Raw genomic sequence first — 12,536 nt, 5'->3', positions numbered from 1 at the left:
AGGTTGCTCGACGTTTTATAATATCAAATCATGGTTGGGGATGACCAGAATATTGGTACAGCTAGCTTGGGCCCCATACATCAGTTGTAGGAAAAGCAATCCTGCGCGGACTTCAGAACATATTTGTGAACGTCAGTCTGATTCTCGCAAACATCACTGAAGGACACCGAGCTTCATCTTCGCCTCGGGCAACACAGGAACATCTTCAAGATGGATGTGCAGTTGACTTTGAAAATTCTGCAAACAGTCCTCGGAAGCGTTGGCATCTTTGGTAACTTTGTGGTGGGCGTTGTCATCGCCAAAGTGCCGGCCATGAGAACACTGACCAACACCTTCATCTTCCATCAGGCTGTAATCGATTTCCTTGGGTCCTTGTTAATTGTTCTCGACAGCAACATCGTAATTCCGGCGGTATTGCATCGTAACGCGGTGATTGCCGCCCTACAGTGCTTTATTTTGGAATCGAATGTCATTTTGTGGGTCATTTACGTCGCCTCCACTCTGAATTTGGTCATGCTGACAACCGAGCGCTACGTCGCCATTGTGTACCCGTTCAAGTACGTGACTTACTTCGGTAAGAAACAGGCCACGGGTATGCTGGTCGCAGTTTGGGTGATGGCCATCGGCTACAAAGGCACTAGATTTTTATACCGTCAAATTGTGGATCGCGCCTGTGTGTTCACCAGTCTGTCTACCGCGGTGAGCTTAGCTGGGGGAATTGTTGCGTTCCTCGTTGAGTATCTGATCCCATTGATCTTCATGACTTTCTGCTACGTCCACATCATCCTTCAGCTGAAGAAAGCCTCGTCTACCGTCCACGTTGAGCCATCAACCGGCCAGCAAGGAGACAACAGTATGTCTGGCTCCCTGCTTCGCGCTCGACGTAACACGCTGAAGACCCTCTTCATCGTCTTCGCGACGTACACCATCTGCTGGTCGCCCAATCAGATCGCCTTCTTCATGTTCAACTTCGGTTTTCCGCTGAACCTCAACGGCGCATTCTACTTGATCTCCGTGGCGTTGGTGCAGCTGAACTGTTGCATCAACCCGATCATCTACTCCTTCAAGTACAAACAGTTCCAGACAGGTGTGCGAGTTTTGATGAAGCCGTGCTGCCCTAAACTTGCTCCTGCACGAGAGGGAGAATCGGTAGCGGTTGCACTGAGTCACCGTTGACATTAACAATCAAGCTCGAGTCACCCTCACTCTGTAGCTGGGTGCATCAGTCGATATCCTTGGCGGTATATGAGCTAACGTAAACCAAAATAGGTGTATGTATACACAAGACTCTCACTGCGAATTAAATGATTGTATAGCACAAAGTGTTCCACGGTGTTTACAACTAAATCAAAGTTTTACAATACATGTACATGTTAAACAGAGTAGAGACTGTAGAGGAACCCACAAGAAAGCCTATAGATCGTTAAGTGATGCTGGGTGAGCCATAGTCTTGATGTCGAAGGTTCGCATCCAGCCTATTTCGATATTGGCACTATCGCAATCAAACTGACTCGATCGATTCTTGCATAAAACGGACAATTATATCGGGAACATTCGCTCTTTTTGGTTCCTAGTTCGACGTTAATCTTCACCTGTGCCACTACATGTACAGTCACTTCCGTACCAACGCCGTTCTGACACCGGCGCGCGTGCTGCCCTTCAGACCAGGAACGTTCGGCGAACTACGGGGCTTCATCGTGTCTCGCACCACGGCTTCCGTCAACCAGTACAAGACGCCTCGCAAACTGAAAACGCAGGAACTCATAAAATGGATCACACGGGGTGATAACGCACACCATGCAGTAATAATCAATCGGACGAATTTGAACGCCTCTTCCGAACTCTGAAAGCACCAAGTCAAACAATGTATTTGGCAGAATTACACTTGGACCGTAGATATAGCATTCGCAATTAATGGGATTATTTTATAGAATATAATATCTGTCAACTGAGAAATTAATCAAATGTAAAGTCAATTAAATTTAGCATTGTACGGATCATTTAACCAACGTAGGGCGTGCATCCTGTGCTAAATTAATTGGAAATGTAGGGAACTATTTTCATTGAAAAACCAACGAAGAGTTCCAATCAATCAGCGGCTCACGCTGCTATTTTGCAAAGAAAAGACCGTCACTGCTGTCGTTTAGTAGTTCTTGTTTCAAGTAACCTGATTTTTCTTTAAAATGCCCCTATACTGGTGATGTAGCCAACTATATTACTAATTGACTTTTGCATTGACAATATTATTCAGGTTTGTTAAACAAAACAAATCAACCTCGCAGTCCGTAATAAGATGCACCTTCTATTTTAGTTTATCTTAATTTACAATATAATGCTAGTCGGATTTAGGCCAACATTTTTCAATAACCGTCGCGTTTTTTCCATACTGGCAAACAGGTAGCACAATGTTTTTTTTTGTACTGGCGAACAGCACAGTTAAAACCTGTTCGCCACTTATGAAATAAAAAAAAATCCGCGGTGCTTACCTGTTCGCCAGAATGGAAAAAATGCGATTGAAAAGGCTGATTGTTTTTTTTACTCAGCTTTGGTTTTGTTTTATTTGAAACTGAGAAATGGAGGAATCTGCACTGGAGCACCGTGTCTCTGTATTTTTTCCATTCATCGCGGAGTATAGGTACTCTCTAAATTCCAAAGAGTGAAAATTCACTCCATTTGAGTGAAGATTCACTCCCACAGTCGGAAACTAGGGACTAGACGTTTCAGAGTGAAATATCTTCAATCGTAGAAATTGAGTTTTCACTCGAGTTTCGTCTGAAGTGGTTCTTTTTTCAGACTATTTCAATCTAACATGAGAGTGATTTTCACTCTAAAACGTCTATATAGTCCCTCATTTCACTCTCTCGAATTTACAGAGTACAACTCCATTGAATTGTTTTTAATTTGATAACCCATTGCTAAGAATAGAAGTTGGGAGTCATATAGGACTAAACTGGGTTTTTTTCTGACTTCATCAATTGTATAATAGATATGGCATTGAAGTCTCCTCGGTAGTTTTCTAGTTTTCTGATTCTACGTTTCTGCCTGATAATTCCCAGGACTAATTTAGCATGATGCTTTCGGTTTGTCGGAAATGCACGAATCAGATAATTGCTTTGGTGGGAAACTGGGTTGAAGTCTGTCCTTATTTTATTGAAGTCCTTTTATAAAGAGGAAGACGATGACTATACGTACGTCAGCAGTGATACTTTCATTGCTTCTCGGGCTGTATTCGCGGATGTTATTAAAAGACATCTCCAGTGCAGACGCTGCAATTAATGGTCAAAGACGTTGCTCGAAGTTTTATATTAAATCATGGTTGGTATGACCTGGTTATTGGTACAGCTTGGGCGCCATACATCAGTTGTAGGGCAACAATGCCGCGCGGACTTCAGAACATCATTTGTGAACGTCAGTCTGATTCTCGCAAACATCACTGAAGGACACCGAGCTTCATCTTCGCTTCAGGCAACACAGGATCATCTTCAAGATGGATGTGCAGTTGACTTTGAAAATTCTGCAAACAGTCCTCGGAAGCGTTGGCATCTTTGGTAACTTTGTGGTGGGCGTTGTCATCGCCAAAGTGCCGGCCATGAGAACACTGACCAACGCCTTCATCTTCCATCAGGCTGTAATCGATTTCCTTGGGTCCTTGTTAATTGTTCTCGACAGCAACATCGTAATTCCGGCGGTATTGCATCGTAACGCGGTGATTGCCGCCCTACAGTGCTTTATTTTGGAATCGAATGTCATTTTGTGGGTCATTTACGTCGCCTCCACTCTGAATTTGGTCATGCTGACAACCGAGCGCTACGTCGCCATTGTGTACCCGTTCAAGTACGTGACTTACTTCGGTAAGAAACAGGCCACGGGTATGCTGGTCGCAGTTTGGGTGATGGCCATCGGCTACAAAGGCACTAGATTTTTATACCGTCAAATTGTGGATCGCGCCTGTGTGTTCACCAGTCTGTCTACCGCGGTGAGCTTAGCTGGGGGAATTGTTGCGTTCCTCGTTGAGTATCTGATCCCATTGATCTTCATGACTTTCTGCTACGTCCACATCATCCTTCAGCTGAAGAAAGCCTCGTCTACCGTCCACGTTGAGCCATCAACCGGCCAGCAAGGAGACAACAGTATGTCTGGCTCCCTGCTTCGCGCTCGACGTAACACGCTGAAGACCCTCTTCATCGTCTTCGCGACGTACACCATCTGCTGGTCGCCCAATCAGATCGCCTTCTTCATGTTCAACTTCGGTTTTCCGCTGAACCTCAACGGCGCATTCTACTTGATCTCCGTGGCGTTGGTGCAGCTGAACTGTTGCATCAACCCGATCATCTACTCCTTCAAGTACAAACAGTTCCAGACAGGTGTGCGAGTTTTGATGAAGCCGTGCTGCCCTAAACTTGCTCCTGCACGAGAGGGAGAATCGGTAGCGGTTGCACTGAGTCACCGTTGACATTAAGAATCAAGCTCGAGTCACCCTCACTCTGTAGCTGGGTGCATCAGTCGATATCCTTGGCGGTATATGAGCTAACGTAAACCAAAATAGGTGTATGTATACACAAGACTCTCACTGCGAATTAAATGATTGTATAGCACAAAGTGTTCCACGGTGTTTACAACTAAATCAAAGTTTTACAATACATGTTAAACAGAGTAGAGACTGTAGAGGAACCCACAAGAAAGCCTATAGATCGTTAAGTGAGGCTGGGTGAGCCATAGTCTTGATGTCGAAGGTTCGCATCCAGCCTATTTCGATATTGGCACTATTGCAATCAAACTGACTCGATTCTTGCATAAAACGGACAACTATATCGGGAACATTCGCATTTTTTGGTTCCTAGTTCGACGCAAATCTTCAGCTGTGCCACGACATGAACCACCGCCGTGTTGTCACCGGCGCGCGTGCTGCCCGTCAGACCTCGTCACTCGTCGATTTTTGGGTCTTCGTCGTGTCTCACACCACGGCTTCTGTCAACAAGTATACAAGACGCCTCGAGAGCTGTGAACGCGCGAACTCCTAGAATGGATGGGGCACACGTGATGGTGATAACGCAAACCATGCAGTAATCAGGAGTCAATCCGACCAACTTGAACGCCTCTTGCGAACTCTGAAAGCGCGAAGTCATACAATGGATGTGGCAGAAATATATATGACCACTTCATTGGAAACCTTCGCAATAAATGGGATCATTTTGTAGAATGTATATTGTAAGTCAAAGAAATTAAGCATTCTAGCCTATACCTGAGTACATGTACACTGGATCATTCAACCAGTAAAGAGCGCGCAAGCTGACAGCACTGAGTTTTAGCAATATGATTGGTATTATTGGGAACGTAGGATACAATTTTCATTGAAAACTTCCACTGAAAGTTCCTATCAGTCTGCCGGCCCATGCTGCTATTTGTATTTATAACATCGCTTGAATTTTAAAGACGCTTGAATTCTTTTGAATTCATGAGGTCGTTGACTTTACAATCGGCGGTCCAACTACCGGCCCAATTTCATAGCGCTGCTTGACAGCCGTCTTTGTGCTTACCAAGCCTCCATCTATTTCACAGGGACCGTTAAGCAGTAAGCACAGCAAAAGCACGCTTAACCCCAGAAGAAAACTTTGCTTAAATCAGTGACGTAACAGTAGAAATCTCCATGCGCACACAACCGTTAGCATGAAATAGTGCTTAAGCAGCATGATTTTCTGCTATAGTAACTTTTCTGCTAACTGTTAAGCAATGCTATGACATTGGGCCCTGGATATGTTTCATTTGGTAATCCATTGCTAGTAATTGAAGTTGGGAATCGTGGGGCGGTAGTTCTTAGTTCATTGAACTGTATAATTTGATGGATACTTTGTGGCCCTCAGAGGACACATTAATAGCATGACGCTCGCTGTCAATGTGGACATCCTTGGGGAATGGAGTCATTCAGAATAAATTCCCAAGCTGGAGACAGGCGGAAGCTATAATAAACCACCTTTTGCGGAAGAATAAAACTGATAGGTGTATAAGTGCTCTTTTGCAGGAAAACTGCACGACGTAAACAAGTTAAAACACTTTCCATTGTTTAGGCATCCAATGAAATCTCTCCTGAATATAGTCCGTAAAAGGCAGAAACAATTACTCCGGACGTCATCGGAGATTGCGTCTCGGGCATTATTCGCGGATACTATAAAAGCGAAAGCCACAGGGCACACAAGAAAGACCCGCACGCAATTAATGTTCAAAGACGTTGCTCGACGTTTCTGTGTGATTAAATCATGGTGCCAACGAACAAGAGATAACGCGTGGCCTCCAGAAAGTATAAGTGAACCCCGGCCCACTCTGTTTTCTCGGAAAGGACTCTGATGAGCTTCAACCGATGTTTAGACAACGCGTACCGGAACGCATCCAAGATGGATGTGCAGTCGACTTTGCGACTTCTGCAAACAGTCATTGGAAGCGTTGGCATCTTTGGTAACTTTGTTGTGTGCATTGTCATCGCCAAAGTGCCGGCCATGAGAACACTGACCAACGCCTTCATCTTCAATCAGGCTGTCATCGATTTCCTTGGGTCCTTGTTAATGGTTCTCGACAGCAACATCGCAATTCCGGCAGTACTCCATCGTAACGCGTTGATTGCCGGTATACAGTGCTTTATTTGGGACTCAAGTGTCATTCTGTGGGTCATTTACGTCGCCTCCACTCTGAATTTGGTCATGCTCACATCCGAGCGCTACTTGGCAATTGTGTACCCGTTCAAGTATCTGACTTACTTCAGAAAGACACGGGCCACGGCTATGCTGGTCGCAGTTTGGGTGTCGGCCATCGGCTACAAAGGTACCAATGTAATCTATCGCCAAATCGTTGATCGCGCTTGTGTGATCGCCAGTCTGTCTACCGCGGCAAGCTTAGCTTGGGGAATTGTAACGTTCCTCGTTGAGTATCTGATCCCATTGATCTTCATGACTTTCTGCTACGTCCACATCATTCTTCAGCTGAAGAAAGCCTCGTCTACCGTCCACGCCGAGCCATCAACCAGCCAGCAAGGAGACAACAGTATGTCTGGCTCCCTGCTTCGCGCTCGACGTAACACGCTGAAGACCCTCTTCATCGTCTTCGCGACATACACCATCTGCTGGTTGCCCAATCAGGTCGCCTTCTTCATGTTCAACTTCGGTTTTCCGCTGAACTTCAACGGCGCATTCTACTTGATCTCCGTGGCGTTGGTGCAGCTGAACTGTTGCATCAACCCAATCATCTACTCCTTCAAGTACAAACAGTTCCAGACAGGTGTGCGAGTTTTGCTGAAGCCGTGCTGCCCTAAACTAGCTCATACACGAGAGGGAGAATCGGTGGCAGTTACACTGAGTCACCGTTGAAATTAAGAATCAAGCACGAGTCAGTCGACCTCTGTCTGTATTTTGGCAGAGGCGTAGCCAGCGGGGGGGGGGGGGGGGGGGGGGGTTTAAGTGGGGTATTTACCCCCTCCCAATATCTTTTCCATTCAAGTGCCTTTTTTCACCAGCGTTTCCCCCTTCCACCAATATTTTTAAAGAGTGCCCTTTTTACAACAATTGCCCTTCTTTTTTGACAAGTGCCCTTTTTTCCAGAGCCCTGTTTCGAGTGCCCTTTTTGGAATTTCGCGCGAATGTCGGCAATTGTGCTGCCCTAAAAGTGACATGTATAATTGTCCGATAGTGCGCATGATCGTTCGGTTTTAACAGTGCCCCCATTGGAAGATACCAGCCCACCCATCCCCCCCCCCCCAGTGTCCGAAGAAAAACCTGTCCACACTGTAGCCCTTCAGGCACGAATTTTGTAAACCCCGCCCCCCAATTATGATGACCTTGCTACGCATCTGCTGGGTGCGTATCTATTGATAGATACCATTTGATGGTATGAGCCTACCTCATAAAAATGTACCCAATAGATGATATGACGAAACTCTCTCACTGCGAAAGAAATTAATTTAAACCACGAAGTCATTAAAGCCAATATTATCCGTATTGATGTTTCTACGTAATGAAAAACCAAGTTTCAATGAAAGTATTGTTTTCACGATTGCACCGCTCTAAAAAAAAATGGTAGTCGTTTATTGAAGGTAGGAAAGAGAATCGATCGCTTATTTTCCAATTATTATTTTAGTACAGTGAGTCAATTCTGAAAATTTGCGCTGGGTTTTTTTTTCTCGAAAATTGCAATTGGTTATTTTTTGTGTGTGCAACAAATTCAACCACTCGTCATCCGTCATGGAGGAAAAATAATACCTTCCTTTAGAAAAAAGAAAATAAATAGAAACCGCATTAAGAATATTTATCTAGCCTATTTTCGAAATGTAGAAAATAATAACATGTAATTTCTAGACAAAATGTTGCCTGTTTTGTCGCGTGCTGCCTCGTACATAAGAGCCGCGGGTACTTAGACTCCGTATTTTGATCTTTGATATTGCACAAGTATTCGTCTTGTCCAATAGTAAACATTAATCTTCAAAGAGCTCTCTTAGATAAGTCCAGTTCTCGAAATCGAGGCTTTAATTAAATCAAAACTCAAGTATTAAGATACTTGATATCGACTTCATAAATTCATAGTTATGATAGGCCTATCGTTTTTTTTTTGACTGGAACAGATTCATCTCCCAATATTTAATAATTCAAATTCCATTCTTGACACAGAAAATTTCTCACAGCTGCCACACCTCCAGAAATGCCTGTAATTAGAAATAGAGTATAATAGGGCCGTATTTTAATCATTCACCAAACAACCCCACCAATCATAATCCCCATCGCGTCACGCGTCAGTACGGTGGTTTTTTTTGTTGTAGCACTAATATATCTGCAGTGAGTTTCGCGCAGTGTGTTTTCATAGTGCACTTATCGGCAGAGCAGTTTCGTGACACACCATAATATTAGTGGGAGCAGCGCATCAACGGAGCCGTTGCACGCACCGTAGGTAGTACCAGTTTCAAGCTTAACACGGCAGCTCATGCGTAGATATGTGTTGTACCTTAAACGCGTGGTAACTCCTTCATCAACGACCGATCGAAGTCAGCAGGTGCGCATGCTCCGACCTGACACACCGCGCGACGTACGGCTGCCCCGTTCGGCCGATGAAGACATTTGGGTAAACGAATCTTTGCACGTATTCACTGAAACATCGTTTATTTCTAGTTCTCAATGATGTAGGACAGCACACGACACCAGAGGAGACACCGATATAGGATCGACCTATCCTGAAGGATAGGCCCATAGAATTAGCTTGTTACACTTTTGGTGGATACGCTGTTAAGAGAGAAAATTATTTCGTGGATCGGCATTTATAGACATGTTCATAGTGTTTGGGCCGATTGTGAACTTGACGGACCTGGGACTGCGCGCCAATCGAAACAATGGATCCAACACCTGCTTTGCTTGGAAACCGGCATCGATTTCCTCAGCAAATGTTTACCGCCCTCTGAATTGAAACCCTCAGAGGGTAATGTTTAACGTCCTATAGATTCGACATTTTTTTCCGAAATCAACCTTCAGAAGAATTTGGAAGCTGAGGGAGCAATTACAAAGATGGATGCAGAATTTGTCTTAAGAATTGTCCGGACCATCGTAGGATGTCTTGGTATTCTTGGCAATGGTCTGGTCTGCTTGGTCATTGCTAAAGTACCAGTTATGAGGACCATAACTAACGCCTTTATCTTCAATCAGGCTGTCATCGACTTTCTGGCCTCATTGTGTCTGATCATTAAAAGCAACTGTTTCCCCACGATGCCGAGTGAGCCGACACTTGCCGTCTTGTACTGCTACATTTGGGAGTCCGGCTACTACCTCTGGGTTTTCTTCTTAGCCTCCTCGTTCAACCTCATGGTGTTGACATCGGAGCGCTTCGTCGCCATCGTTTACCCCTTCAAATATGTGAAACTCTTCGGTGCGAAACAAGCCGGGATCATGATAGCTGTTGTGTGGGTCACTGCCTTCGGATACAAGGCCTACTTGTTCGCCACCCGTGAGATCAGGAACCAGGTGTGTAAAGAGCGAGATTTTACCGCAAAACAATTGCTTGGCGTTGCCACGTTTTTAATCGAGTACTTCATCCCGCTACTCTTTTTGGGATTCTGCTACGTTCGGATCATACTGTGTCTGAAACAAGGAGCGGCGCGCGTCGCCCAGCAGTCGTCCTCGCCACGGCACGGTGGCGAGTCGCTCCGTGGCTCGCTCGTCCGGGCCAAACGGAACACCATCAAGACTCTGATCATAGTCTTCATGTCCTTCATCGTGTGCTGGTCGGCCAACCAGATCAGCTACCTGATGAGCAACTTCGGCTGGCCGCTAGATTTCAATGGAAACTTTTACATCATCTCTGTGTCGCTTGCCGCCTTCAATTCTTGCGTCAACCCCTTCATCTACGCCATCAAGTACAGACAGTTCAAGAAGAGCGCGAGGTCCCTCTTGCTTCCCTGCATTCCCGCTCGAACAAATCGCGTGATGGTGGCGTCGACATCATTTAACATTGCTACAAGGGGACAAAATGACTCCGAACTTGGAGTAAACGAATGCGAGTAAATGTCAACGATGCGTACATGTAAAACTGTAGTGTTAATTTAACACCATTCGGTATCTATATAGGACAAAACCAGTAAAAATGTAACACCAGATGGTCCTATAAAGATACAAAGACTGTAAATTTAACACTGCAGTTTTTGCAGTGTATATCAATGAACTGAGTAACCAAACAATCCAAAATCCTTCAAAACCCACAAGTTGTTTTGGAAGATTTTGCTGGAATTGTGGAAGGTACAGCTTGGCAACTATACGCGCGGGGCTCTATGCCACACGGAAACTGCAAAGAATTTTTGCAATGCGTTCCTTCACAGTGGAGGAATTCATGAGGTTGCTAGCAAAACTGCTCCTGAAATTTAGGGTGTGTTGAAAGTGATGTGCGGACATTCAAATTTAGGTATGGTACATGGATTTTTTTCCGATGAATCGTGCGTCAATTAAGCTTCTGAATCTCGGTGTCGACATGATGCATATGTTATTATATGTATACAGGATTTTTTGGGGTATATTTGTATAATGTTAGTTCAGATTTTCTTTTCAATGTGTATATATCATCGTTTTTTCATACCCAGTTGTTTTCACGAATACCTTGTTTAAAGAAATGTATTGGTAGATAAATTGGTATTTAGCTGCAAATGCTGTTTTTGTTGACATTGCCTGATCGAAATTGAAAAATGTGAGCAAACAGCCAGGCTGCGACAACTATAACGTGCATGATTTATATTTGTATAGTTAATAATAGAACTATTTCTTCTCAATGTAAAATGTCATCTTTGTACATACCTAGTTGTTTTCATGAAAACCTTGTTTAAAGAGGAAAACGGATATTGGTAGATAAATATAGCTGCAATTACTGGTTTTTGTTGTTGACATTTCCTGGTTGGAAATTGGAAAATGTAAGCTTTGAACAAACAGCCAGCTGCTGCGACATTAGAATACAAACAAGAATGTTCTTGGAGAGGTAGAGTACGTTAGGCCTAGTCATAGTATTTCACAGAATTGTTGATACAGAAAGGGGCCAAAACATGTGGCGCATTCTTAAAATAAGTTGGTATGTGGCCGGCTCTACAGAAAGAGAACTGTATCCTTTGGGCAATTCCGTAAAATCCAACGCACGTCCAACCACATGATCTACATGTTATTGTACAAGTTCGTTAAAGGTGGTGGTACGTTATTAATTTTGCTCTGTCATTGTTTTCTTTCTACTTAACAGATGACGCGTCATTGGTGATTATCACATTCATTTTTCCAACAACAGCTCATTAAAGTGTCTAACTTGTACGTCTGAATTTACGGAATGGCCCCTATTTGGCTATTAGAAAAAAACTGATTGAGAAGGCCATCAATCCGATATTCAGAGAATTTGGATAATTGATGATGATTTCAGAATAATATTACTTGCATGTGTATGTTTTAGCAGCATTCACGGACACGAGTCTGGCCCAATCGCTTCGAAAGAGAGATGGGCACTCCGTTCCTGTGAACACAGATTCGTACCCTCTACCGTTTATGTTTTAGTCAAAGAAGATAATAATACTACTAATTAACCATAATAATCCTGGGGATTTATAAAGCGCATGTACACCATGACTGGTGTTGCAAGGCGCTACATCATTATTACCCCTGCTCATTGGGCCCATGAAACATTCCTAACACCATCTCAGCTCGCAAGGGAGTATACAGCTCAATGCTGCCATTTCGGCGCAAAGCAGCTAAAATCTACCACACTAACCATCTCTGCCCTCACAGGTACCCATTTACTCCTGGGTGGGGAGAAGCAATGATTGACAAAGTGCATTGCAGGGCACACGCACCATGACCCCAGGCTGGACTCGAACCCACAACCTGCAGCTTTACCCGCAGACCACGAATCCAATGCTCTTAACCACGAGGCCACATCACATAATGCACAATATAACTTAATGCACAATATAACTTCGCAGGAGTTCCTTTATCTATACTGTATATTGGGGCCGGAACTCTGGCGTTTAAATATGGGAGCGCGCTGATCGA

The 12,536-nt window shown here is 44.2% G+C and overlaps 4 protein-coding genes across 4 annotated transcripts; all 4 read left to right on the top strand.

Annotated features, from left to right (window-relative positions):
* LOC119724070 (neuromedin-U receptor 2-like) lies at positions 1–1,347 on the top strand. The gene has a single exon (XM_038194990.1). The coding sequence runs from the start codon at positions 211–213 to the stop codon at positions 1,174–1,176; it is 966 nt and encodes a 321-aa protein (XP_038050918.1). The 5' UTR covers positions 1–210; the 3' UTR covers positions 1,177–1,347.
* Positions 1,348–3,337: 1,990 nt separating this feature from the next.
* Positions 3,338–4,868, top strand: LOC119724069 (neuromedin-U receptor 2-like). The gene has a single exon (XM_038194989.1). The coding sequence runs from the start codon at positions 3,488–3,490 to the stop codon at positions 4,451–4,453; it is 966 nt and encodes a 321-aa protein (XP_038050917.1). The 5' UTR covers positions 3,338–3,487; the 3' UTR covers positions 4,454–4,868.
* Positions 4,869–6,196: 1,328 nt separating this feature from the next.
* On the top strand, positions 6,197–7,363 carry LOC119724075 (neuromedin-U receptor 2-like). Its single transcript, XM_038194995.1, has one exon. The coding sequence runs from the start codon at positions 6,342–6,344 to the stop codon at positions 7,353–7,355; it is 1,014 nt and encodes a 337-aa protein (XP_038050923.1). The 5' UTR covers positions 6,197–6,341; the 3' UTR covers positions 7,356–7,363.
* Positions 7,364–8,334: 971 nt separating this feature from the next.
* Positions 8,335–11,919, top strand: LOC119723464 (allatostatin-A receptor-like). The gene has a single exon (XM_038194131.1). The coding sequence runs from the start codon at positions 9,534–9,536 to the stop codon at positions 10,524–10,526; it is 993 nt and encodes a 330-aa protein (XP_038050059.1). The 5' UTR covers positions 8,335–9,533; the 3' UTR covers positions 10,527–11,919.
* Positions 11,920–12,536: the final 617 nt, after the last annotated feature.

This window comes from Patiria miniata, unplaced genomic scaffold, assembly GCF_015706575.1.
Source record: "Patiria miniata isolate m_02_andy unplaced genomic scaffold, ASM1570657v1 HiC_scaffold_17, whole genome shotgun sequence".
NCBI lineage: Eukaryota > Metazoa > Echinodermata > Asteroidea > Valvatida > Asterinidae > Patiria > Patiria miniata.
The sequence above is the reverse complement of the archived record's forward strand: the minus strand, read 5'-3'. Positions and strand labels throughout refer to the sequence as shown.

Excerpts from the sequence above, each read along its gene's own strand:
- LOC119724070 (XM_038194990.1), top strand. The coding sequence starts at position 211 with ATGGATGTGCAGTTGACTTTGAAAATTCTGCAAACAGTCCTCGGAAGC.
- LOC119724069 (XM_038194989.1), top strand. The coding sequence starts at position 3,488 with ATGGATGTGCAGTTGACTTTGAAAATTCTGCAAACAGTCCTCGGAAGC.
- LOC119724075 (XM_038194995.1), top strand. The coding sequence starts at position 6,342 with ATGAGCTTCAACCGATGTTTAGACAACGCGTACCGGAACGCATCCAAG.
- LOC119723464 (XM_038194131.1), top strand. The coding sequence starts at position 9,534 with ATGGATGCAGAATTTGTCTTAAGAATTGTCCGGACCATCGTAGGATGT.